Source organism: Pollicipes pollicipes, unplaced genomic scaffold, assembly GCF_011947565.3.
Source record: "Pollicipes pollicipes isolate AB1234 unplaced genomic scaffold, Ppol_2.1 Scaffold_1827;HRSCAF=2136_pilon_pilon_pilon, whole genome shotgun sequence".
Classification (NCBI taxonomy): domain Eukaryota; kingdom Metazoa; phylum Arthropoda; class Thecostraca; order Pollicipedomorpha; family Pollicipedidae; genus Pollicipes; species Pollicipes pollicipes.
In genome coordinates this window covers 31,323-54,840 of record NW_023596003.1, presented here as the reverse complement: position 1 = coordinate 54,840, position 23,518 = coordinate 31,323, and the positions used below count along the sequence as shown (strand labels likewise).

Below are 23,518 nucleotides of genomic sequence, written 5' to 3'. Positions count from 1 at the left end.
CATAAAATTCTGAGGGTTCGTAAGAAACCATATGGCCTCGTTTACGCCAATTTCTTAGGTAGGAGCAGATTGAGACTTTCGAATAAAGTAGGGTCAAACCAGAACGAGCTTGACATCAGTGTCCAAAGTGCACTTATACCATCTGACACAACCAGTTTGAACGTAAAAAAGTCGCTAGTGTTAAGATCAGGTCAGCGACCTTCTTTGACCTTGAGAACTGTCAAACGGACCAAGGGCCTTCGAGTTCATTCAGACACTTAAATCTAAAATCAGCGTCTGGAACTTCCGTGGGCGGCATGATTTTCAAAACAAAAGCTTGTTCGCTTTAACTTCAGGTCCGTGACTATACTGCTCGGTATGAACTCAAAATACGAGAACAGTTAACGTCCCTGTTATCAAGCGATTAGAGATGAACGCCAAAACGATCTAGCAAATCAAGTATTCTAAAAAACATATGGTTGGCTTTGAACTTCCATCACACCTGAGCACAGGTGAGCTGAACTTGTTGTAATCCCACGTTCGTGGGATTAATTTATTTGACCAACATAAGTGAGCTCAATTGTCCAACTGTCGTCGAAACCATCTCAAAATTATATCACCTTGTATAACGCCCCCTTGTTCCTCAGTTTGGAGGTTACCTTACGAATTGCCTTTGCCGACAACCACGGCCTGACTTTGGTCACCTGCTTTAGGTCAGCGCGAAAGTCTAGTTTTGGTTAACCAAAAGATCAGCTTTTCGATTCTCTACAGCCACACGCCATTTGACCTTTCTAAGCCGCACCGTTGGGGGTTATTCTGGACAAACCCAAGAGGAGCTTAAATTGCGCCTGCCCACAAAAGCGAGTGTCAAAAAATGCCGTCCCCGGCGAGGGTAAACCGGGGAGGCGGGGAACTCTAAAACCGCCTCGTCCGGCGACGGCGATAGGGCGAAACACTTACCCAGCGAGGGAAAGGCTTAAACAGACCGGCCTCGTCTCAATTCTCACAGAACCAAGGTCGTTAACAAGCAACGAACATTGATCCATGCGCCCATCTAAGTTGGGACTTCGAAGCTCCAGTTTTCATTCAGTGACATCCTACGGATGCGTTTAAATTTTAAACACCAAGGCTGTGCCGAAATGCTTTCATTCCGACTGGTGGTCCAACTTAAGAGCCACGAGGATGGCAACGGCTGACGAATACAAGTTTGCAGTTGAAATATCATTCAGGATTATGCAAGGCGCAATGCTACTAGCGTATGACGTTTGACAAATGCGTAATGCCACCAGATCTGACAAAAGAGCAGTCAGATTTCTGAGAGGCGGAAGTCTGCAGAGAGCAAGCACTCTATCACGAGGATATTGTTCGCTTGTGGATCTAAGACTTTCTGAAAGTTTTGTCGTTTCCGGGTTTCCTTCCTTGTTCTACTCACAAAGCCTAGCATTTTAGTTCGGCTGAGTTGGGCAGTGGTCAGTTCGGTTAAAATCCGAGGGACGTGAGCTGAATTGGTCTAAGGGGTACCTTACCGCAATCAACGTGATGAGAAAAAAGAGTAGAACAACTCCACGTCTTCAAGAAACGCAACAGTGATGACCTTACACGAAACGACAACCATGCACTGCCGTCAATTCCAGAGGTTTCCCTAGATTCTAAACCTCACCTCCGAGATAAAGCAAAGTTAGTTGTTTACCTGGTGTTTTAAGAGAAATTCCTACGTATCGATTCAGTACCTTGAGCACCCTTGGGCAGAACCAGCAAACTAAGTTTTTTTTAAAGCAAGCATAGTTCCTTTTTGCGTCGTTACCATAGTCAACAATTTTCTGTGTTGTTCATTACCTCACCGATTCTATTTCAGAGACGAATAAACAGCAACGGGTCTTCAAGCAATTGAATGGCTTAAAACAAATTATAAACGTTAATTCGACCGATCCGCTTGAATCGGCTTCAACCAATCCGTTTGAACCAGTTTTAACCGGTTTCGGCTCACCGGTCAATTGAGATGGCGACGAGGGTGAAGACGGACGCCGAGACGCTCAGAACGCTAACGAACTGCACGATCTTGCAGTAGGCTTCACCGAACGGCCAGTGACTGTTCAGGAAGTAGACGAAGTTGAAGGTGATGTTCATGGTGGACATCATGCAGTCGGAGACCGCCAGGTTCACCAAAAAGAAGTTGGTGATAGTTCGCATCTGTTGATGAAACAGACGGGCAGGTCATCACACACCTGGCGACGGAACAGACGGGTGGGTCATCGAATATCTGGTGACGGCAGATGGCTATCATACGCCTGATGATAGAGCAGGCACATACGTCGAACCACTGGCGGGCATTCGGAGGGCATATGTTCGCAATTAGCACATTTCTGGCGGCAGAGCACACCCACCCACGCACCCCCCCCCCCACACACACGCACGTACGCACGCACGCACGCACGCACGCACACACACACACACACACACACACACACACACACCACACACACACACACACCACACACACACACACACACACACACACACACACACACACACACACCACACACACACACACACACACACACACACACACACACACACACACACACACACACACACACACACACACACACCACACACACACACACACACACACACACACACACACACACACACACGCACACACACACACCGCGCGCGCACACATGCTCACGAGTAACAGACACACCGGCCGGCCACCCTTGACGGCTGAGCGGACGCGCGAGTCGAACTGTCGTCGCAGGTCTGGTGGGGAATATGCAACGGTTCTTCACGCCTTGGTGACATAATACCCTGACGAGTGATGTGGTGCATTCTGTCGCCGGAATATTATCACGCTTAATGTGGAGAACAAGCTAACGGACCAATTCGTCGTCATGCATCTCACAAAAGAGCAGACGTGAACCTTATCTCGCGTGTGATGACCAAATGGACGCATGAGTCAGATGGTAACAAATACACCTTTAAAAACTTGGATATCATGGGCTTGTCTTGGTTCATGGTTGGTCTTCAACCAGACTCGTGCAGTTCGTGTTGGGATGCTGAATAGGTGCAACGTAGGAGACATGTTAAGCCAAGATGAAGCTCGGTATCGATGCTCTAGACTGCTACTGAACAGTTTTTTTTATCTCAGTCATTGTCGGTTGGCTGCGAGGACTTTTGAATTGGGATGCTTTCGCCGAAAGTTTGCGGTGCATTTCAGCGAGAGCTTCAAAAGACATTTTGCCCTTGTAGAAAATCTGGCTTGCCAAAAGTGAGGCGTGCTGCTTTGCCCTGCCTACATGAATTTAATTTGTCAGGGTCTTAATTTCAAACTTCAGCACTAATCCGCCAGGTTTTGTTAGCATGTTTTGTCATCTGGAGACATTTTCATTACGGGTTCAGCACATCAAAAGACTTCGGCTTCGCCCCAGGGTATGCTTTGAAGCTCCCCAAAACAATCTACAGACACAAGCAGACTGCCTTCGCCTCATCGAAAACAGCAAGCGAAACACAACACTGTTTTTCCAATGCTACTGACGAGCAAAAAATGTCACACCCGTGACAGCTCTTCCTCGTTTATCATCATCGAAGGCGTAAACAGTGTTGTTGGTGTACTGCTGTGTGTCAGTTACGACTACCCATTTCAAATGTCTTGAATAAGTTCTCACGCGTAAATTCCGGGAATATATCCCAGCAACGGAATCGGAGCCCCGGATTCAAATCTTCCTGGGTCCAGGATCCTCAGGATCCAGGACCTTTTCTGTTATTTTAGCCCATTGCTGGGATCTGGGATCCCAGCATAATTTTTCCCACGGATTCCTCAGAATCCAGGCCTTTTAGGGACGCCAGGCACAGGTCTGTAACGGCCAGGCACAGGTCTGTAGCGGTCAGGTCAATAGCCCTCAGTTACCTGATCTCTGTTGCAACATAATACCGACGTTAGTAAGATCTGCACCATTTTATGCATTACTTCAAATGTCTTCATTGGCGCTAATCTACTGACGAGAAGACGCGAGTACCCATTGCTCAGAAACGGTAGAGCGAACGCTGTGCAGAATCACATAGCAACACATATGAAACCAGAAAGAATGCTGGGAACAGATGATGTTGCAGGGTACAAACACAAAATAAAGAGAAACGATGGAAAGGGGCACCCGAATGACGCAAATATAGCAAAAATAGTCAATCCGGTGAACGTAATTGAGTACAGCATGTGAACAAGATTACTCTGCTATGTATGACAAAACCATTGAAACATCGTCACAAAAATCCCCCCAAACAAACATTTTTCGGTCCCGGCTGAAGGAAAACTGCGAAGGGAGAACACGCTGCAAGGTATCACCCCTCCAACTGCCACCCATTTGATCATTCCTCCACGACTGGCCTCAGCACTGGACTGCTTGCGAACAAACGGCCAACTGACGTAGTGACTTGCGTTGCCTTCGGAACTCATCCCGACAAACATGACGGGGTGGAATAAGAACAAATAACTGCAGGTTAAATGGGGTGCACGTTAGTACACGCTGGTCACGACTAAGAGCAGTGCGCGTTCCAAGGAATGCCGAGACGACGGAGAGGAGAGAGTGAGGTCACTGACGCTCTAACATGGACATTTGGCCCAGGTCATGATGTCACATTTCGCGTTTGCACAACTGTTGTACGGCACAAACGAAACACTGTGCGTGGAAATGAAAGCAGCATAGTGGTGTCTTCTGAAGCCTTGTGGTGTAAAAAGGCAGTTGTACCGCGCCATTAACTCCATCTCGCAATCAGCTCTACCCTGCAATTAGCTCGACCTCGCCATCAGCTCCACCCCGCAATCAGCTCCACCTCGCCATTAGCTCCACCCCGCAACCAGCTCCACCCCGCAATCAGATCCACCTCGCCATAGGCTTCACCTCGCCACCTCGCGGCACTGAGTGAGGCTCCAGCACAATATTTACGAATAGGTGTCGCTGTGTGCTCACTAGTCTGCCCCTGGAAAGAATGCACCGCATGCCGGCGAATGTGAACCGTTAACGACCTGAGTATGTTACAATTTCCATTTTGTAAATGGGGACGTGACTTGAGAGGTATTGTGAGCCTGGTATGGGGTGTAGCGTACCGTCGGCAAGTGTAGGGTGTAATATAGATATGCTCTGTCATGACATGTCTCTTGGATATATCTATCTTATAGCATAAAGAAACTATATTATCATAAGCACTGCATCATGCAGTCATAATAGATTTCCAAACAGGTAGCTAATTATCCTCTCTGTTAGCTTAGTGGGTCGGAGCGTCTGCGTTTCGGCCCACGCACCCGTCACAGAGAGGCTTCGTGTCGTTTAGGCGCTCGCTTTCGGCTCGTGACAAGGACGGCAGCAGTGGCACCAGCTGCGCTAAAGTCATGGTTCACACAACAGGCCCTGCTTGGTGTTAGATTCGATCCCAGGAATCAGTCCACTCAAAACGTTCCGATCACATCACAAAAACATTGCCCGCTTCACCTCGCCACCTCGCGGACTACGTGCATGGATAATATCGCATTTAGAACTTTCCCATTCATCGATCCATTGATCAACAATTTTGGAGGATGGAAAATGCCGAAAAAAGAAGAACAAAAGACACGTGAACAAAAGGCGACGGCAAAAAACTATTTCCATTACTGAATCTTGTGCTCTTTAGCCTGAGCGGTATGCTGCAGGCAAAACCTTTCAAACTTTTTTCGAGAACAAAGGCTGCATAAGTTTTTGTCAAATTTGCTCAAGACCCAAGCCATAATTTTGTCAACGAATCCTCCCGGATCCAGGATCTTTTGGGAGATCCAGGCACGTGCCTGGTTCAGACAACATCGATATCCTGTGAGGGCGTGCTGGGGTCCATCACCAGCACAATCCAGGCGTGACATTCCCGAGTCAGACTCCTACCGCTCCGGACCGACTCAATCAGCATGAAAGTCATCCGCTTCAACGCTCGCCAAAGCTCACCGGTGAGGTTCTGAGTTTCCAGCTCGGAAGCTTCCAAATCTTCCGGCTCATTTTGGGGAAGGGAAGAGGTCAGATGAGAGAGGACTGACGATGGAACAGAGCCGCGTGGGGGGGGGGGGGGAGGGGCCGGAGAGGGTGTGGGGCGGATGGGACCAAGGGGAGGAGACGGATCAACGGGGATGGTGTCATGGGAGAGACAATGGGCCACAAGGGATTGGGATGTGGGAGTGGAAAAGACCAGGTAGGTAGAGTTCACCAAGGGAATGTGGTCAGACGAGGGGACTGGGCAATCAGATTACATGACACAAAATGATACGGTTAATGACCGTATGAGAAAAGGACGCAAACAAGACATTGCATGAGACAGAAAATGTTAGCAGAAAAGGAATCACATGGGAGAAAGGATCGCACGGAAAGGCATTCAAAGCAAAGGATCATACGAAAAAGGTGCTGGGTGAAGATTGTACGGAGCATCGTTTGGCAGGAAAACGATTGCTCGTAACGCAAGTATTCGCAGGTGTGCGACCGGCTGTAAAGAAATATCGTATGAAATAAACAGCGTCTGGAGAAAGACTGCCAGTGACGCCGATGACATCGTGAAAAGCCGTGTGCTAACTGGCATGCCCAGCCGTTAGCTTGTGGTTGCACGTGACAGCATCATCTGAAAAATGGCGTAGTTATAAGGTGAAAAATTACACCTTAGAATGACGGCTTAAAGGAACGGAGGTATGAACACTGTCAACACCAAGTTGAGCAACGGTGCCCGAAAATCTTGGAAAGATACACTGGTGACGCTGCATCTTTGGATACTCAGCCCTGGAAGCTTGAGATCTCGCTTTACCCATCCCCACACACGTCCCCATTCAGCGCTCCGTTTTTACACAACCTTGCCCCCTCAATTAACGCAAGTTAAGCCCCTGGGGCATCGGAATTTACACGGCTGATCTTGCCGTTCAAAAGGTGATGTTGACCACCGGGGCGGGGACTCCATTTGAACATGAACAGTTTCAACGTGTTCCACGACGCGCTCGGGAGAGGAATAATAAGATAAAGCCACCAAACTTTGTAACGCGGCGCATTCGCTGGATATAAACCGTACGTTGCAAATCACAAATGGATTAAACGCCGTTATTGAGAATTTGTTTCGCACCCGCCTGTAGAGCCTCGGTGGCATCGCATGGCTCTCACCCTGGCAGGAAGGACGGGCATCGCGGGGGCGAACCCGTGCTTCGGGTCCCCCCGACGCGGAGCTTAAACACTACGCCTCCGGCACCACCCACAGAAATGGTCTAACCACCAGTACACGTATTGTGTAATGCACATGCACTCTTTTACTGTCAGTGGCAGGTAAGAAGTGTGATGGTGCAGGTAGGATTCGCCATCCCGACTACCATGTCTAGATATGTCTGCACATAGTAAATGAAGTCAGAAATGAAGAATTGTACCAAAAATAGTCTGTTAAAACTCGATGCGCCCTCAAATAAGCCCAGGAAAATAAAATAAAAACACAACGCGTTACTATTTGTTCTAGCATTGCATCGATGGATCATCTGGTTCATATCACCCAATGTTGTAAAAACCCATTGAGTCAGTTACCTTTGCCAATGGCGCATGAAGCTATGCGAAACAACGTTGTTGGCGGGTGCGCACAAAGTGCTTAAAAGAGCAGAATACATGACGATCCCTTTTTGTTACCTGACTCCGCTACCGCCACATCCCTTAAACGAACGCAAAATCACGTCGCGGCGGTGAGTAAAAAGCATCGTAGCAGACACCGGAGCAGCTTGAAAACCTGTTACCAACAGATTTGCCTCCTCCAAGAGAGCTGCCTGAACAGTTATCCGACCTCCAAGAGAGTTATCTTAAGAACTGTCTGGCAACGCCCTTGTTCATGCCCACCAACGCCTCAGACCTATTATCATTGCCTATGTACGTGATGGCAAATTTCGGAAAACAACCATGACCGTAACACAGAGCAGAGCTATGACCATACTGCTTGGTGCTGCTCAAAATAAATGACCGTTTCAGCTCAGCCCTATCTAATTGCCTGGCGTCGTCTTTGAGCATGCCGTTCTGCCATTCGTGTAAGGGATACATGCAGGCTGCTTTCACGTATCCCATGGAAAGCCTTTAGTAACCTCCAAGAGCAAGACTGCATTGGTCTAAACGGAGTGTGCCCCATTTCATACTCCCCATTCGGGAGACTGAACTGAAACAGACATCTTGAAGATCACTCGGTGCAGTTCACAGCCCTGCCCTTCTTAAGACCTAAACCCCTCTAGTCTTTGAGGTACAAGCCCGTGGAAATGGGGATGCTATTTCGGGAGGCATTTCAAGGTTACCTTGGCATTCATGGCGTCATAAAAACGTCACACAAATCCTGTCATTCCATAAACCACGCTGCGATCAAGGCAACACAAATATATTGGTCGAATCGTTCACCTCTGGCGTTTAGGAGCACGATTTCAAGATATAACGGCCGTCAAGTTGCTCCCAATCAAAGCTGTGCAAAAAACGATGACGTAGTCGAGCGATGACGTATTGAGGATCATATTTATTAAACAGAGGAATTGTGTTGTCCAGAGCAATCTATTCTATTTATAAACATACCAATAGTTATAACTCAGCTTGTGTCATCATATATGATGCTTGCTTCAACATCTTCAAGTTCAAAACATCCCGTTTTAAGTTTTTAAGCCTGGTCGTTTGTTGTTTAACGCTGAAGGACGTTTAAATTGGTCGTGTGTGCGGGAAATGAGGCCGGAGGGAGAGCAGATGGCGCCGAAAAGAGAACTGATGGGTCCAGAGCAGGGGGGTGGACTCGAGCGCAGGAGAGGAAGACGCCGAGGACGGGATCAGTAGACATGCTCCGTCAGCAGCCGCTGTAGTCGCCTCGATAATCACCTGACGAGGAGTGGAAACACTAACTGGAACAAAAACATCCAAGCAAACACAAAACTAGCCTGTTTTTTTACCCTAGGGCTTTCAGTATGGGGTAGTTTTCGGTGCTCATTTCGAACTCATTGATGGTAGAAACCGCATTATGCATCTTCCATGGACTCCTCAGGGCTCAGAATAGGTCAACATGATCCAGGTCAACATTTTGTTTTTTCGGAACATTCTGCCTAGGGTAATCTTTGTCGCTTATTTAAATGCAAAGCTCGGAGCAGCTTGTATGATTTTGGTCACCATAACCTTCAAGAGGACAAACAAGGTCATTGACATGAAATGAACATGTGACATTTTGCTGAGAAACGGTTATCTAGGTTCTGGGGTCACTTTGGAGACCAACCTGAAACTTGACCTTTCTTGATTTCACTTGACCCGAAGGTCATGACATAGGAACCTGAAAATTTGACCTAAGTGAGTTCACGTACACGTAGGTCAACATACCCTGTAAATTTGGTGTCTAGCTCTCTTAGTTCCCAAGATCTCAGGGGGTCAAATTGACCCCCCACCCGAGTCAAGGGTATCCAGCCGGCTTCCCGGGGGCGTGTTAATGCGCCCTTGATCTCTCCTCAAACGGAGCGGACAGCCCGTTCACTCGACGAACGTAACCCCGGGCCACCTGTCTGCAACCAACCGGAGGGGTCAAGGTTAAGGTCAGAGTCAAGATCAGGGTCAGGATTAGGGTCAAGGTAGGGGTCAGGATCAGGGTCAGGGTCAGTGTCAGGGCCAATGCCAGGGCAGGGCAGGGCAGGGCAGGGGCAGGCGCAGGCGTAGGCGCAGGGAAGGGCGGGGAGGGGCAGGGGCAGAGGCATGGGCAGGCCAAGCCGCACTGCCGGACGGGGCCCACTGGCATGACCCTAGCGTAACTAACAATACCAAAAGCCTGCAAACACATCGGATTTCTTATGCCATTTTTCGTGCAATCGGCACAATGGGAAGACAGAATGCGTGGGCTGGACCAAGTAAGCAAATCAATTAGACCGCGACTGCGTAAAGTGATCAGGACGGAATGCATTGCGCAGGTCGAAGATGCTGATGTGAATGGCAGCATTGTCCGTAGGGCCATGGCATGAACAGATTGGCCTCCGGCGCGCGACCTGTCGGCAGCGCTGACTTGGACGGGGCTGGGCCAAAGGTCACTGAGCGCGATCCGCCAGGCTCCAGATCAGATCTTGCACGCCCGGCTGGAGCGCCTGCTGGTGACAGATGCGACTGGGGCGTAGCCGAGCTCCGCGGGCGCAGCTGGCGGAGCTGCACCGCAGAACTAAAGTGAGTAACGCACCAGCACAGCCTGGTGACACCGTTCAGTCGGGTTGGGTCGGGCCGGGCTGGGGGCTGGGACCTAGGGGCTGAGGGCTGAGGGCTGAGGGCTGAGGGCTGAGGAATAGGGGAAAGGGCTGGTGGCATGGCTGGTTGGGATGGGTTATGCCTGAATTTTATCGTATCTCGTCTGCTTTGATCTAATCTCACCCGTTCTGGTTTGGCCCTGCGCCAATCTGTGAATTGCCTGGTTGCGGTTTTCTCAGGAAGGAAAAAAATCATGCTTTTATCACGGCTATGCATCATATTCATGTCTGCATTTTGCAACAAGCCAATTCCTTTCAGCTCAAGACCTACGTTTCATAGTTGACTTTGCTATTTTTGCCGGTGGGACAGATGTGCGCTTAGTCAGAGAAGTGGGACTTTCATTGTACATTCCATCCTACAACTTCACTGGTCGTTCTCACGTGGCGAACACGGTTTCTCCAAAGAGGCAGAAGGGAACATTCATTACTTTTATCTGCGGCCACTGACTTCCAAACCAAAACAATTTAATACAGATTCCCCAAGGGCTCTCAAAATAAAAGTTCACGTCTAATCTAGTCGGTCAACGACGCTTTTCAATCAGTTCGATGGATGGGTCGTTGGTGGGTTAGATATGAGTTGTGAGATCACTTTACCACAGCTTTCCATCATCCCCACTTATAGCGTGAGTATTGCTCGAAAATAGACAAGAAATTAGAATCAACAACATTCCGAACAATCGAGTTGACCCAATGATTGCAATACCAAAGTTTGGCCATTAAGCATTTGGATGGTCACTGCTTGTTTTGGTAGTTATTATGTGAGCTTTTCAACTTCCGTCATTTTACCAACAGGTGATCACAGAAGAAGCATGAGCGGCCGGCAAGTATCATGTCGATACGCTACAAAACAGAGCTGCACTTCACTACGCCTTCCACCAACGACCTGCTTACAGCGGCCGCGAGAATGCGTAACAATGGCCCGACAGGGAAGACACTCTTAAGTGCAAAGTTCCTTTGACGCCGTTCTGACACAGCTCACAATGGAACAAAAGTCACCCGACTCGACTGCTACTGCTGAGAGCGCGCGTCGAGCCGCCTGCAAGGCCCCACATCAGCGCACAGGGAGGCTCCAGCCCACCACTAATCAGGCTCGGGCGCCCCTCGAGGCGCGCCGTCTCAGCAGCGCCAAATCAGACCGCCGGCGCGGCTCGCTCGCCCGCTCCTGACGCGTCTCCAATCGGCTCACTGCGAGCGGGTGAAGAGAGGAGTGGCAGGCCTCCACCGGCTGCGCGGACACGGTACATTAGTCACCGCACGGATGTCGCCAAGTGGTTCGTCTGAATGAGCTTTCGCTGGGTGAATGAGGCTAACTGGCAGACTGCGTGTGTTTTGCACGACGTGGCATCAGGCGATTTAATTAAACGCCTCGTATTGTGTCGTTGCCGTCTGTGAGTAGCTTCAGGTGCGTTCAAGTAGCTAAAAATCGCAACAACGCCTGGCCATAGCTGGGATTTGATATATGCATATATATATATATATATATATATATATATATATATTATAATATATATTATATATATATAATATATACATATATATATATCTATATATATTCTCTCAATCCCTCCTCTCTCTACCTCTCCTCTCTCTCTCTCGCTCTCTCTCTCTCTCTCTCTCTCTCTCTCTCTCCTCTCTCTCTCTCTCTCTCTCTCTCTCTCTCTCTCTCTCTCTCTCTCTCTCTCTCTCTCTCTCTCTCTCTCTCTCTCTCTCTCTCTCTCTCTCTCTCTCTCTCTCTCTCTCTCCTCTCTCTCCTCTCTCTCTCTATCTCTCTCCCTCTCTCCACACACACGCGGGTGGGACTACATCGCTGCGCTGACGGGAGGGCCAGTGCGGTACACAGCGCGTGCAGTGTTCCTTCGGGACGATCAGAAGCCCGTGTGGTATCGAGCAATCGCGTGAGTGCGCTGGCAATGAAAATTATATTGAGTGTGCTGGTGTCAACAAGCGTGAGGCAATGGATGATCAAGCGTTGTGGTCATCATGTTTGTACCCACTGAAGTTTGATAATAATTTTGTACTGCGCGGCATGTCAAAAGTACAGACGCAAGCTGCCTAGTAATTACCCTAAAGTTAACGCTTGGTCTTGCGATATTTTACAGTCACGTGAGATCCCCCAATCCCCAATGACCCAAGCAAAACCGGTGTATAACATATAAGTGTGCGCAGCTAGTGCCTGGTCTGCGCTGTGAGTCATGCCTGTTCGGTGGTGAAGTTGGTGACAAACGCACTCCGAATGTTCCGTTTGTGATTAGTGACCTGGCACTGCTTACCAGAAAAGAGAGCTAGTGAAAATCTTAAAAGTCAGTTGCGCAGTTGCATGTTCTGTTGTACAATAGCTTATAGTATATTAAGGCTTGTGATTTGCGTGCGCACGTAACGACAATCTCGTATTACGATGCCTGCCATTTGATATGGAGGCTGTAAAATGACGAAATTGCTAACTAAAGTTGTACTTTGTTAAACATTAGAAGCATGGTGGGCTGTATCTCCTGATTTTTTTTGCCGATAGGGCCCCAAGTACACCATTGGTGTTTCCAGCACTGGCAACGTGGAAAAGAGGGGAAGGGGTTGCAAATGCATGTTGGTAGCTGCGGAAAGGCTAGGTAGATGACATGCTGAGGAATAATGATCGGAACAATCAATGACTGGTGACTAGGGCATCACCACTCTGTTTTTACGTCGGTGGCAATCAGTGGCTGGTGACTGCGGCATCGCTGCTCCCTTGTTTACGCCGGCGTCTCTCCGTTCCGTACCTGACGACGGCCCAGTGCCGCTCCCCCCCCCCCCCCGCCCTCCTCCCCGTGTTGCTGTAGCAGTGTAGGTGTGCAGCCGATGCCTCACGTAACGAGGACTGTCACGTGATCCAATGACGTCAGCCGTCTCAGCGCCGTGCTGTCCTCCGGTTGCCTCAGTGGCAGTGCATCGGATTGTGCTGAGAGTGTGGGCGATGCAAATGTACGGGGATCTACGCGCTGGGAGTAAAATTCTGTTGCCGATCGCGGGCGAAAGCCGATCGTCGCAATGCGTCCAGGGACAAATCCTGGGAAAGGGCGGACCATCTGAGCCTGGTGTAAGCGCACGCCCAACGGATAGGAACCGCACGGATTCTCGAGCACGGACGTGCCTTCTGAATACGAACGCCAACTCTTGAGTCGCCCGCAGCTTGGCGTAACTCGACCGCAAAAAATACGGGACGCAAAATGAGAACCGTAACTTGAAGGCACTCTTCCACATTTGTATGGGGCTCCACAACTGATTTAGCCACTTTCAAGGTAATTCCCTGCATTTCAGAGCTATGTCTTTTTAGAGTATTGAATCGTCTTGTTTTTTTTTTAGCTAGACACACACCAGCTTGTGCAGACTCATTCGCACCGCCTAATTTAATGCTACCCAAACATATATGCCGTCATGGCAATGACACACGAATTCTTACACCCCAAGAGCCAAATTGAGCTCAAGGTAAGAAACAATATTGCCATTGGAACATTGTGTCCGAGAATGAAAACACAAGAAAAAACATAACAGCACGGAAAATGTACGGAAAAACGATGTTCAAAAGGCAAACATACACACCTTAGATAAACGTGCAGACACACGCACCAGCGCCATCTTTGATATACAAGTGGATCCGTCGTCCACTAGTGGCAGTTCTGACACGGCCAACCTGGCAGCGACTGGAGCAAACATATGCCTGTTCCTAGTTTTGGTTTATGGCTCCCCATTGGTTTCTTCAACAAAGCCAAGCCGTGGATTCTGGTTACTACCGTTTCTTTTGACAACACAAAGCCCTGGATATTGGTTCCTGTTGGTTCTTTTGACGAAACAAAACCCTAGATACTGCTTCCTGATGAATCTTTCGGCAAGCCACGTACGTTATCCAGTGCATGAGCGAGGAACATTATTCACATAGACAAGACAGCAGTAATAGCCTTATTTCTCGGAGAAAAAAAAACCAGGAAAATGGAGGTATAGTTGGGTTAGCACTTACTTCTAAGCGATGGGCAGAGGAGCTATAACTAGCAGTTACATTCGCTAGTTGCATTGTCCATCGTCATCAAGTCATGCTTGGCATCACCCCTCTGTTGTTTACGCCGGTGGCAATCAATGGCTGGTGACTGGGGCATCACTGCTCTGTTGTTTACAGCATGCATGTCTTGATGCCATCACTGCATCAAACAAAACTTAACTGCTGGTTAATGGCAATTGCCTACACCTTGCAAGTGAGCACTTGGCGGCTGAGACTATCATCCAGGAAAGCTAACATATTTCTCCTTTAGGATTCTTTCTTCAAACCAAGATTAAGGATATTGGTTTGAACCAAGAATTCTAGGTCTTGGTTTTCACTGGTTCTTGCAACAAAACGAAGCGCTGGATGCTTGTTTTCACCAGTTCCTTTGAGCAGGCCGAACCCGGAATCCTGTTTCCATCTGGTTCTTTAGCAGACCATGAGCTTAGTTTCCGGTTCTTGGTTCTCATTGGTTCTTTCGAAAACATTGGACATTTAATGATGGTTTTTTCTGATATTCCATAGGCACTAGACTATGACTCATGGTCCATAGCCACAGTCGTGCAATTCACACAGTACAATCCACATATTTTCGCTTTCCCATTTATTTTAAGTCATACACCACAGGCACGTCAAACAATCAGCATTACCTGATGATGATGAGCAATGTAACTAGCGAATGCGACTGCTAATTATAGCTTATTTGTCTATAGCTTAGAAGTAAGCATCTGTTGGCTGAAACAATCCACAGGATAATCCACATATTTCGGCTCCCGCACCACGTTAACGTCACGCATCAAAGACAAGTAGACGAATCAGCATGATATCACCGCGGCATCTAACAAAGCATAACTGCTAGTTAGGCTTGAAACAAACAATAATTACCTACACCTTAAAAACGAGCACTTGGCGACTGAAATTATCACACAAGATAACTAGCATATTTCTCCTTTCAAACTACATGAGAGTTGCGCGCCACAGCAAGTCAAGTAGCATGACCTCATACCATGACTGCAACCAATAAGGCCTTACTGTTAGTTGAAGATCATTGCCTGCTTCTTCGACGTCAGTGCCTGACAGCTGAACCTATCACATGTATTATCCAGGCATTAACAACGAAAACAGTTAAAAAGTCATAACTCAGACGTGTCAAACAGTCTGGATGGCCTGACACCACCACTACAACCGGTAAAGCTTTACTGTTAGGTGACTATGATTACCTAAAAATGGGTACCTGACAGCTCAAATCGTGTGCTTATTTTTGCCGAATAACAGGGGTGTCTAAAATAAATGGTGCACTAGTCAACCACATTAAGATCTTGCAATATCCCATTTTACTTGAAGATAGTAGAAACATTGCTAGAATGCCAACTATCCCGCGATCAGGGTCTGCCTAAAATTCCATCTAGAGTTGCATCTCACACTGCAACAGTTTTTCGTTGTAAAACGTTTGCACCTCCCTGTATTAGATATGTGACGAATAAGGAAGCCAGAAGGGGCTGAGAGCGGGCAAATATTGACTATGCGTTGACTTTAAAAAACAAACAACAGAACCCGGGCCCCAAACTGGAAAACTCCCTTTGCGCCTGCTGTCTGATGTAATGCAAAATGACTCTGTACAATCTGTTTATGCTGTTTTAATGAACTTCTTGCCTATCAGATTTGCAAATTCCAATCAAATGGTGCCATTCCCATTGATATCAAAGCAAGGGAGGTAATCACCCAAGGCCGTATTACGGATGAGACTGATGAGATACATGTCAAAAACCGGATGCTGGCACAACCAGAGCGGTGTGGCTTGTGTGGGTTGGTCAGCGGAAAATCGGTCCTCCATCCAACATCTGAGAACTTACAGGACCTCTGTGCAAATGCAAAACAAAGGAAAGCTGATCTCCCTTGAGGGTCATCATACTTGATTGTAAACTGATTACTTTTGGTTACTGCAGCTGAATAAAGACTATGATTGTTTGTAGACTAGTTGCTTTCTAAACCGGTTTTCAGAAAATCGCCAACTGACCAAGTTTATCGAGCCCTTTCGGTGTTTTGGGCTCTGTTCAGAGCTACCCAACGTCTATTAACTTGGCCAAAACAGAGATAACAACGTTTGGCGGATCAGTTGAAGGGTGGCCAAACAACGCCGTTACTCTATGTGTTACTGCACGTACTCTCTGGTCTTGTTGCCAAAATGCTGTCATGAAAGCTTGTGGCCATCGTATTTGTAGCTGTTGACGGCTTATTGGGATGGAAGCAGCTTCCATGACAATGACTGAGGAAGAAAGGAGTTGTTGGCAGGGGCAATGTTAGGCAAATAAACAAGAGTTTAAGTGATCTGGAATTATTATGGCAAAGCAGGTATTTTCCGTGTCTGCAGACATTTCACTTAACAGCCCTCGAGTAAAACTTATGTTGCAAATGTCAAAAGTGGGCGCTTGAACAATAAATGCAAGGCTGCGTGCACGCAAAAAGATGAATTGGTAAACGTGACATGACTTTATGCTCCATGGCATTCATTCTGCAAAGCATGTCAGATGCTCGTAAGATCTTAATGTGGGATGATTGGAAAAACAGCTCAAAGCTGAAAAGCTTTTGGGAATGATTAATGCACCTTGTTTCTTTTCATTTTTGACTTTAAGGAACACCACGGGTGTAGTTTCATTTTATGGGGTCACTTCAGTCCTCCAAACTCTGAGGCAAAAAAGCGAAAATATGCTTAGCAGCTTCCCTGCTGAGCCTCTCAAACCATTTTTAATCATTTTACCGCTGAGAAACGCCTTGCGGAACCACGAAAATGAATGTTAAAGGGAGTATAAGGTAAGATTCCGGCTCTTGCTGCTTACACTGGCATCACTACAGACTAGAGACTGATCCTTGCTGGCTCTCAGCGTAGGCCTCTGCTGTACCTTGTTCCTTGCTGGATCTCAAAACGTTCCAGACTGGATCTTGGTCCTTGCTAGATCTCTTGACACACTGTTAAGTTGGATTTGGGCTGTTGTCGGATCTCCTAGCATAATAGCAGGCTTGATCTTGGTTCTTGCTCGTTTTCTTGGCTTGGTATCAGATGGGATCTTGGTTCTAAATGTTTCTTTTCACTTACTGTCAGGCTGAATCTTGGTCCTTGCTGGAACTTTCGGCTTTTTATGAGGCAGGATCCTGATGCCTGCTGGATTCCTCGCACTAATAGCAGACTTGTTCCTGGGTTCTTCCTGGTTCCGGAGCTAGGAACCGGTTCCCGGTAGGAAACATTGGGAACCAGGGACATGTCTACTCTGAATTCATAAAAGCGTTCCCTGACGCAATGAAGCGATTTCGTATTAACGACCAACTTTACTGAATAGTGAAATTGTATCATTTTGGGCAGCCTTTTGCAGTAAAAAAGGCATATCAACAATTACCCTGCACAATTTTCATCACATCTGACGCATGCCTCGATGTCTTGAAATGTAACCCTTCGTTTAAAATCACCATACGAAGAAAAGCTACAGAACGACCAGAATTACGTGCGGTGTCGCAATACAGTGTTGAGATGTACGATCCATTGCCTTGTGTACGATGCGCAAATATTCGTTAAGATGGCGCGAAAGATTGTTTTGAACAACCAACGTGCTTAAAGATCGGGTGATCTTGCTGCAGATTCCCGGCAGCAAGCATGAATCACGCATCCGAGCCATTTCTCCCGCACAAATACCAGGACCATTGTCCACGGCTTCGCTACCCGTAGCAAAGCTGGTCCTTTCCGCACAAACACATGGGAATGGAGGCGTTCCGCCTTTCCAGACCGGCTAGGAGCCTATCCAGCCGTCGTTATTTTCCAATCGAAGGCTCTCACTTTCCGCAGCTTGTTTTGCTTCACTGGCTTAGACCTCCTATATGCGTCGAGTCCCGAGGCCTCCGTGGGAAACGGCAGCATCAGTAGTGGGAGAAGCCGGCGCACAGGGCGGCGGCTATGATTGGATTTGGGTGGCTTGGAGAGCAGTGGGTCAGTTCCGATGTGCCCTCTGCTGCCGCGAAGGCCCTGTGCCGAGGGCTCACTTTTGCATTGTACACGTATGCGATCAGGTGCGGCAGAGTATCCTCTGATATGCAATGCATGTGCGTTGGAATGTGGTTAGCTGTCATGTGAGAACGAGTCTTAACCTATGCGTGTGAGAAGCTCAGCATCGAAAACTTTCATTGGGCATTAAATAATTGAGGTGCCTTCAATACACTCGCGGGATGAGATAAAGCAGAGAAGAAACGCAAGATGTAAAATAAGGAGCGTACATTTTGCAGCATATTATAGGGTCCACAAAAAGCCACAGGAGGACTGAAATCTAGCTGCCATGCTGCCGACTTTGGCAGATATAATATCGAAATGCTGAGGTTGGCCTCCAATCATTCTTGGAATGAAGGCGAGCAGACTCCAACATTTAAACCTGGACTCCGCCAATCACAACTATGCAGTTTGCCAGACACCTCACTCCACTAGGAGAGTTCGTCCAGTCGAGGATTCTCGTTTCGATAGTGTACAACTTTTTTTAAAGATTTGATCCGAACCTTTTGAATGGATGGATTTCCGGGATCAGAGCTCACGCTGAGCAGTGCTTGTTGTGTGAGCCCTGACCCCTACCATCCGATCGCGCAATCCCATGTCAACGGCAGAATTTGGTGGCGAAAGCTTAACGTGCCGCAATGCTCGGCACGGTCCGTCCTGCCCTCTGACGTCAACTGACCTTTAACGCGACCGCTGCCACCGGCCGCAGGCCATACCTGTCAAGGGCAAATAGCGAGCGCCCTAAAGCGACTCGAACCCACCCCGCCACGGGTGGGTGGATCGGAAGGCAGGCGCTCTAACCAACTGAGCCACCGGGACGGACAAACAACAGGGGCTGACATGAAAGGAGGCGAAGAGTGGATGATAAGTTCGAGCCTGCTCTTATGTCAAGCACGCCCTTGCCGCCCCAGGCTTTGCGAGCGTTCTACACTGGCGTTTCCAAACGAAGAGCCAATTGCAACTCGTAAAGAAAGTCCGGAGTTCAACGCAGTTGATTCTTGGGGGTCCTTCGGCCTGTTCGGAATTTATCCAGCTCATAATATAGAAAATATGATCGGTGAAGAGCGTGCTCTGTCTGCACCTGAGCCCCTTCCCCACAAACCTGTGCAGTTAAAGTTCAACACTCGATCTCGCGATCGGCACTTTCAACGCGAAACGACTGAGCCGAGATGCAGTTTCGATGCCTTACAGTGTTGCCACGATGCCACATGCCTGCAGCTTGATCCTCTCAGGCTGATTGCCAGCTGACCTTTGCGCATCCTTCGGGCTAAGTCCACGCCCCGCAAGTTACGACTGACGTTGCCGGACTGCGGGGCCAAAGGGCTCCTCGTTTGGGTCCGAGGGTGGTGAAGGGCATTTCTAATCGGTAAGCTTCAAGCAATGTGATTCTGGGTTCGTGATTTTTTCCTGAGGTGCTATAAATTAAGCACATGATATGTCGAATACCAAACAAGAAAATGTGGACTTGTAACGAAATGCAAGAACGCATCGACGGGCTCGTAATCTACACATATGTCGCTAGTGCGAAAGTCTAAATAGAGGCTGATGAGATGCAAGTGCGTGTAAATGGTGTTTAGGGTAATACTCTATGCACACGCGCAACTTGTTTTCTAAAAGGATCAGGTAGAGGGAGTGTTCATTAACAAGAAAAGGACAAGAAAAGAATGCGACGGATTCAGCAAAAGGTTGACACAGGTAAATGATTGAGGGCTTGGGGAAACTTGTAGCCTTGAACTATTATGTGCGTCCGATGTGACTAAAAACACCCACGTAAAAATACAATGTTTTGTCGGCCAGGCGAGTGGAATTTGGAGCGATACGCGCATTCATACAGCGACATGCGCATTCATTCAAATTTGAGACGTTCCATTCATGATCAATCGAAGTTCATACGTAAGACGAATCAACATGTATTTCAAATGCCTGCCGTCAAAGCTTGAAAAACAAAGTGAATAATAGACTTAGAGCCCGCGGCAGGCAAGCAAGAAATGGAGTAAACGTGAAGCACTTTGTCATTTTGACACGCACGCTTTTATGGGTCGCCAGCTACAGCTGCAGCCATATTATTGCTGAGGGGCCCTGCCGCAACAAAATCGGGTTTCATGTCATTTAAACTTTGCTGTTTTACAATATCAACTTAGCACAACTTTCCTTGAATACAAAAGCTTACTTTCCACCTTCGGAGCCTCGGTTTTGAAACTTTATGGCACTATTAAATTTTTACCATCAGATGTCTCAGGTGCTACAAAATTTGTTGAGATGTATAGACAAGGAATCGTGCAAAATAGTAAGTTGCATGACCTGGATGGGTGGAACCGCTGCATGCGTATTGAAACATGTGGAGTTCATAACGCTCAATGGTTAAAGCGTCGAAACTGCTGCATCCAACGTCCATAATATCCAAAAATCCTCCAATGTCCCTGGACAGGGGGCAGTCATACAGTGAGGGCTCGCAGTATTCAAAGTAGTAACATCCAAAGTTCATAGCACCCAGCATTCACGACGGATAAAAACAACGAGTAGAGCGGTGCCAATGAAACCTAATCACCTGGACGCCGCAATCGCCGGATGCTATGCACATTTGATGACATGACTTTGGACGTTGCAAGCCTGGATGCTATGAAGTCCGCCAATGGGCACAGATTGGACGCATGTGTTGCAGTTTTGGATGCTATGAGCACTGGACGCTGCGATCTTGGACATTTTGACAGTTCTACTTCCCTCTTTCGTTGTGCGAAATGACGTAAATGTATTTAGAAACTGGCAAAACTATATACCAAAGCAGCATATTTCTGAAAAATAGAAAAGCGGAACATGGCGATTAATAACATAACGCTGAAGGCCGGAAGGAAAAAAAACCGTTTGTGTTGCAAAGCTCGAGATTCTATAAGGTCCCAAAACGCGGCCCTTGCAGTGGCACAGGCAAGGTGTGTGGGGGGGGGGGCATTTGCACTGATTGGGGACCACTTGAATCAAAAAGGGGCTTTATGTCGGTCCGGCAGCACCAGTACGGCACAGTCAGCTCCGTGTCAGCATAGTCCTGAGTGCCCACTTTCCAGACAGCTACAAAGACGGAGCCTGGCCGGGGTTTCTGTATCTGTAATTTACGCTGACCGGGGTTTCTGTATCTGTGAGAGGTTCACAGCGCCTAACAGGAGGTCCTGTGTTCACAAGGGGCCCTGAGCCGACCAAGGTTTGATGGAGCAGTATTCAATGAGGCCTTAAGAGGGGCATGGGCAGTCCACCGGAACCGACGATCGTGGGGCCGGCTGGAGGACATAAAGGCCCGAAGGACTGGCTGCAGTTCACATGAAGAATCGTGGTCCGCAAAGTCGTGACCCAAAATATCAGTCAGAGGGCCTCTTTTGCCGTTTGACGACTCCTTGAGACATAATGAGTGTTTAAGGCGGCCTGAGACAAGCAACACCTAACAGTTGGCTCCCCGTCAGTCTAAAACCTCGGGGCCCATTTCCCAAGCAGGAGAAAGGCTGGGGGCCGCGACTTGCATTGGTCTGGGTCCCTGAAACAATGGCCAGAATCCCTGCGCCGGTCAGGAGTCCGTAGTGCCTAACAGGGGGTCATGTGTTGGCTTATGGCCCCGAGTCGCTCACGAGCTTTGTTTGAGGAGGTCCAAAGAGGGATGAAGGGTCCCAGAGGCTCTTATTTGCAAATAGGCGAAACCAGGGGCTTTTTGGGAAGGGTATTTCACTATCAGGGAGTCCTTTGTGAGCCTCGTTCCCTCCCTTCCCAAGGCTCTGGCTGCCCCCCTGGTCCCTTGCGACCACCTTGTTGCGCCATTGCTCTGCGGTCCTCTCTGGGTGAAGAGCAAAGACGACACAGCGTGGGTAATGGGTTCGTGGCGCTCGCAACAAGCTCCGCTTAGCAAGTTCGATGAGGCCAAGCACGCCGCATCAGCTTTTCGCATAAACAAACAAAATCCAGCACAGACCACCGACCGCTGGCCCGCACTAATTTTGGCACACACGCACGCTACAATAGCGTCATATGGCGTTACAGCGTCGGGCTCGGTTTCAAAGAACCGTGACTGCTATGGTCATTTGCTTATGCGCCGGCGCACCCGCTGAGCCATACAACACCACTCGACACATGACACCGGCGCGACCGCGCTGCGCTCTGTCCACAGAGGCCTGGTCACTGCCACCAGCTGTCTACGAATGCTCTTAATTATACACAAGCGACAGCACAATGCACGAGGTCTGAGTCTGAAACGACAGGACGACACCGCTCCTTCAGGCCGAGGTCTGTCGGCCACTCACCTGCTTGTGGGAGAGGCAACCCTTCTTTCAGGCCGGAGGCCGCCCGTCTCTCTCCTGCTTGTGGGAGGGGCAAACCCTTCTTTACGCCGAGGTCCTCCCGCAACTCACCCGCTTGTGAATAAGCAGCCCTTCGTTAGGCGTAGGCTCACTCGCCACTCACCTCTTGTGAGTAAGCAGCCTTTCCTTCAGGCGAAGGTCTACTCGCCACTCACCTGCTTGTGGGCGAGCACGATCCAGATGACGATGAGGTTGCCGCCCGTGGCCACCACGACGAGCGCGATGTAGATGAGTGTCCACACCACCTGGCGCCACCAGGGCATGATGAACTGATTGAATCCCAGCTCGCCCTCCTCCTGGCAGCCGGTGAGGTTGCCCAGGGTCTGGCTGGCGTTACAGCAGGTGCTGTTTGCTGGTGCCGTTGGCGCATACCAAGGAGTCGTTCATCACCATGACTGCAGTCTCCGAGGCCTGCGGAGACGAAGCGGTGTTCTTAGCTGACCGGCTCTTCCGCCTTGGCCAGAAACTAACGGGGCAGCTGGCCGAAGCTTGGCGCAAACGGGCGAGTGAGTGAGGGCCCAGCAGTGTAACAAACGCACCCCATCAACCAATCATGGCGCGCCAGCGTAGTCGCCAAACGACGAGCTTGCCAAAGCGCTCCAAGGGAGTGTTTCACTGCGAGCATGCCGCTATCCCACGAACAGAGAGCACCTTGTTTCTGTCTAGACTAATGCAGATGTAATCCAGAGCGAGGCTGTGTTCTTTCCAGAATACAATGCTGACCATTATCGCCAACCACCGGCACACGCCGACACAGTTTTCTGCGTTTCAAACGAACATAAGGAGACGACTGCTCTCCCAAAGTTCACAGCGCATTTCCTCACAACCTTGTGTGATGGCTGACTTTCAGAGGCCTTAGCATTTTTGCGAAAAGCTATGTATAAAAACGACAAGGTCACATGAGCTTTGAG

At 48.7% G+C, this 23,518-nt stretch overlaps 1 protein-coding gene across 1 annotated transcript; it reads right to left on the bottom strand.

Moving 5' to 3' along the window:
* Positions 1–1,962: 1,962 nt before the first annotated feature.
* LOC119096009 (tachykinin-like peptides receptor 99D) lies at positions 1,963–22,952 on the bottom strand (the record flags this gene model as incomplete). Its single annotated transcript, XM_037218881.1, is given in 2 exon segments — positions 1,963–2,169; positions 22,763–22,952. Coding segments are annotated over 2 exon segments (397 nt in total), but the record flags the coding sequence as incomplete, so codon positions are not given.
* Between the last annotated feature and the right edge of the window lie 566 nt (positions 22,953–23,518).